The following is a 2,978-nucleotide window of genomic DNA, read 5'->3' on the forward strand; positions in this document are numbered from 1 at the left end:
TTGAAGGATTATAGATTAAACCCCCTTCCGTATGGAATGAGCGAAACCATTGAAGCAGCCTGCACTCTTTAATTAATTATATTCGGTAATATTAGTGTGGAGCACGAGACAAAACATGTGGGATTTTTCGTTTTTATTTATTTATTTTTACTTTCATATATTTTATCTAGTTTAACGTGGTCGGGTTTGAAGTTTCAACTTTTCATGTTTTGAGTTTTGGGCTTTAATTATTTTTTATATAACATAGCAAATATAATAATTGATTTACTAAAATGTTAATGTAGATATTTTTCACAAACTGAAATGAGAGCAAAAGGGAAGCTTTGATAAATAATGATAATGGGAATGTGTAGTCAAAACGACGTGACAATGAAACATTAATACACCTCAAATTAAAATCAAAATGAATGGAACCAAATCACATTAATGAAAACATGCATGCTCTCCTATCCTCTTCACCTTTCAAATCTTTTCCCTTCAAAGTTCCCAAGTTCTTTCATCAATGGCCGACCAACTGTCTAGCGTTAGTAATTCCCACATTAAATATTCTTTTACATATGATAACGTGTCCCATCCATAGATAGACAAAGGAATTGGATTTTTATTTTCTTTTATTGGGAAGGTGAGGTGCAGGAATCCGGACCACATCCCACCCTCTATAAGAAGCCTTTACCATTTCCTCTCATTTCCAACAACATTTTCAGCTTTTCTGCTTTCTATTGTGCCACTCCAAAAGATATCAAAGAGAGATACAAACAAAGGAGAGACTTCAACATGAAGATCAGCTTGAGCAGTAGTTCTAGTGGTGCAGCAGCCATGGGAGAGTCCAAGAAGAAGGTTTCATGCAGAAAGCTAGGAGGGTATCTCAGACAACAAAAAGGCAGGCTATACATTATCAGAAGATGTGTGGTTATGCTTCTTTGCTGGCATGACTAACAAGTATTTGCTGCAAACTTGGGACTCAAGGATTAATCTCATGTGTCTAAGCATATTTGCAGCAAATTTAAGCTTCTTGTTTTCCGAATGTAAATATAGCAGAAGAGAATCATATGTAGCTTAGGGCTTTAGTGAGGTTCTCCCACCTTTTAGCAGCTTTTTAGACTACAAAGTTTCCTTTGTTAAATCATATAAAACCTAAACTTATCCATATTTACATTATATATAAAAAGTTTCCATATATTTTATGTATAGTGTTGTTTTCTTTTCTTTTTTCTTTTTTGTCAAAGCTAATATGAAGTTTATGTGTAAGTTTTGTTAAGTCATACGCATAGCTTTACTGAACTGCAAGTTTCAAAGTATTGATCAAATGATGTCTGTTTAGGAAAAAAAACCAGAGAATGAAATAAGAAAAATAAAATTAGGTTACGAAAGTAAGAAGGTTTTTAGGTATTAATACGGTAACCTTAACCATTTCGATCAGACAGTGAAAATGGTTTTAATAGAAGAATTCTTTATATATTTGAACAATGAAAACACTTATCTTTTTAATGAATACGTATCATTTTATTAAGCACACTTTTTATGAACAAGCTTAATATTTCATCAATGATTTTTTCATTACCATCAAGTACATAATCTACCAAAATGAAGTTCGGATATTTCCTACATGTTGGAAGTGACTTGATCGCTTCCGATAATCATACTAACCAATTATGGTACGGTTTTTACTTACCAAGTTGTTTTCAGCTAATTGAACCAAGTCCATGATAAAGGGTGTGTTTGCATACATGATTTTAACTATAATATATATCTTTTTGTTTATGAGACTCTCCCGTATCCAGTTACCACATTGGGTTTTAACTAAGTTCAGATTCGAGTTGGAGGACAAAGTTCTCCCAACACTGTTTCTCCATCCATATGACTTGAAATCAAAATTTGAGTGAAAGAGTATCGAGTTTCTCACCACTCGATCCAACAAGTATAAGTAACTATAAAAGTTCATACATCAGAGCGATACGTCTAATTTTGTCTTTATCATTGTCACTGAATATTGACAATGCTTAAAGGCTACACATGTGCTTTTTAATCTAATTGACTACTATGTATTGTGTAAGTATGGTCTTAATTTGTCTTGATTTGCATGACGTAATGTTTAAAATTCTTGTCAAATGCTCATTTGACATACACACAACTCTATCTCTGTCCCGATATTGTATATAAAAAAGGCATGATCCAAACTGTAAATATGTATATGAATTTTATGAGACAATCAAATGCTTTAGAGGAAATTTGGTGAGACTTTAAAAAGATTTTGTACATAGAATTTGGTTGAGACTTACCTATGAATGAGTATCAGAATGACCCCTAGGTAATCTAGGTGACTCGGACTAAGGACATCTATATGCCATGGAAAATTATTGGATGCTCCTAGGTACCATGTCAGCATTTGCATATTCAGGAATACCAACACTAAAAACAATTGAAAAAAGAAGACTAATATTCTCGTCTCTTCATTTCAGAATAAGGTTTGGACAACAAGTCAATAGTTGGAAGAAGTAGAAGTGGACTTCTTTCCTAAACATTTAGACCAAATTCAAATTATGAAGTTGGTATTGTTAAGAGATTGTACTTGAATACCACCCTTGGTGTAACACCCCAAACCCGGCCTAGACGTTATGGCCGAATCTGGTGATGTCACAAGAAATGAGTTTTGAAAACGGTGTTGACTTAATAAACCATAACATTTCAAAATTTGCATACATTTATAAATTTATTGAGAACACCAACTAGTTTGTTCATTTGACAAAACTTATTACAATGAAAGCCTTAAAACAGTTGTATTTCGAAAATGCAGTTGTGTTTTAAAAAATCCTTTGTTTGTGTATAAATTGTCATTTTTAGAGAAAAGCGTTTTGCATAAGCATGCATTAACAACGTATAAATATAAAACCAACAGTTATAAAACCATAAAGTCCAGAATTACAAACTCTCAAGTATAATCCAAAAATCACAAATAAACCATAAGTAATTAAGTTTTA

At 32.5% G+C, this 2,978-nt stretch overlaps 1 protein-coding gene across 1 annotated transcript; it reads left to right on the forward strand.

Annotated features, from left to right (window-relative positions):
* Positions 1 to 431: 431 nt before the first annotated feature.
* Positions 432 to 1,188, forward strand: LOC108487990 (small polypeptide DEVIL 3-like). The gene has a single exon (XM_017792315.2). The coding sequence runs from the start codon at positions 775 to 777 to the stop codon at positions 934 to 936; it is 162 nt and encodes a 53-aa protein (XP_017647804.1). The 5' UTR covers positions 432 to 774; the 3' UTR covers positions 937 to 1,188.
* The last annotated feature ends 1,790 nt before the right edge of the window (positions 1,189 to 2,978 follow it).

The sequence above is a fragment of the Gossypium arboreum genome, chromosome 7, assembly GCF_025698485.1.
Source record: "Gossypium arboreum isolate Shixiya-1 chromosome 7, ASM2569848v2, whole genome shotgun sequence".
NCBI classification, from domain to species: domain Eukaryota; kingdom Viridiplantae; phylum Streptophyta; class Magnoliopsida; order Malvales; family Malvaceae; genus Gossypium; species Gossypium arboreum.

Excerpts from the sequence above, each read along its gene's own strand:
- LOC108487990 (XM_017792315.2), top strand. The coding sequence starts at position 775 with ATGAAGATCAGCTTGAGCAGTAGTTCTAGTGGTGCAGCAGCCATGGGA.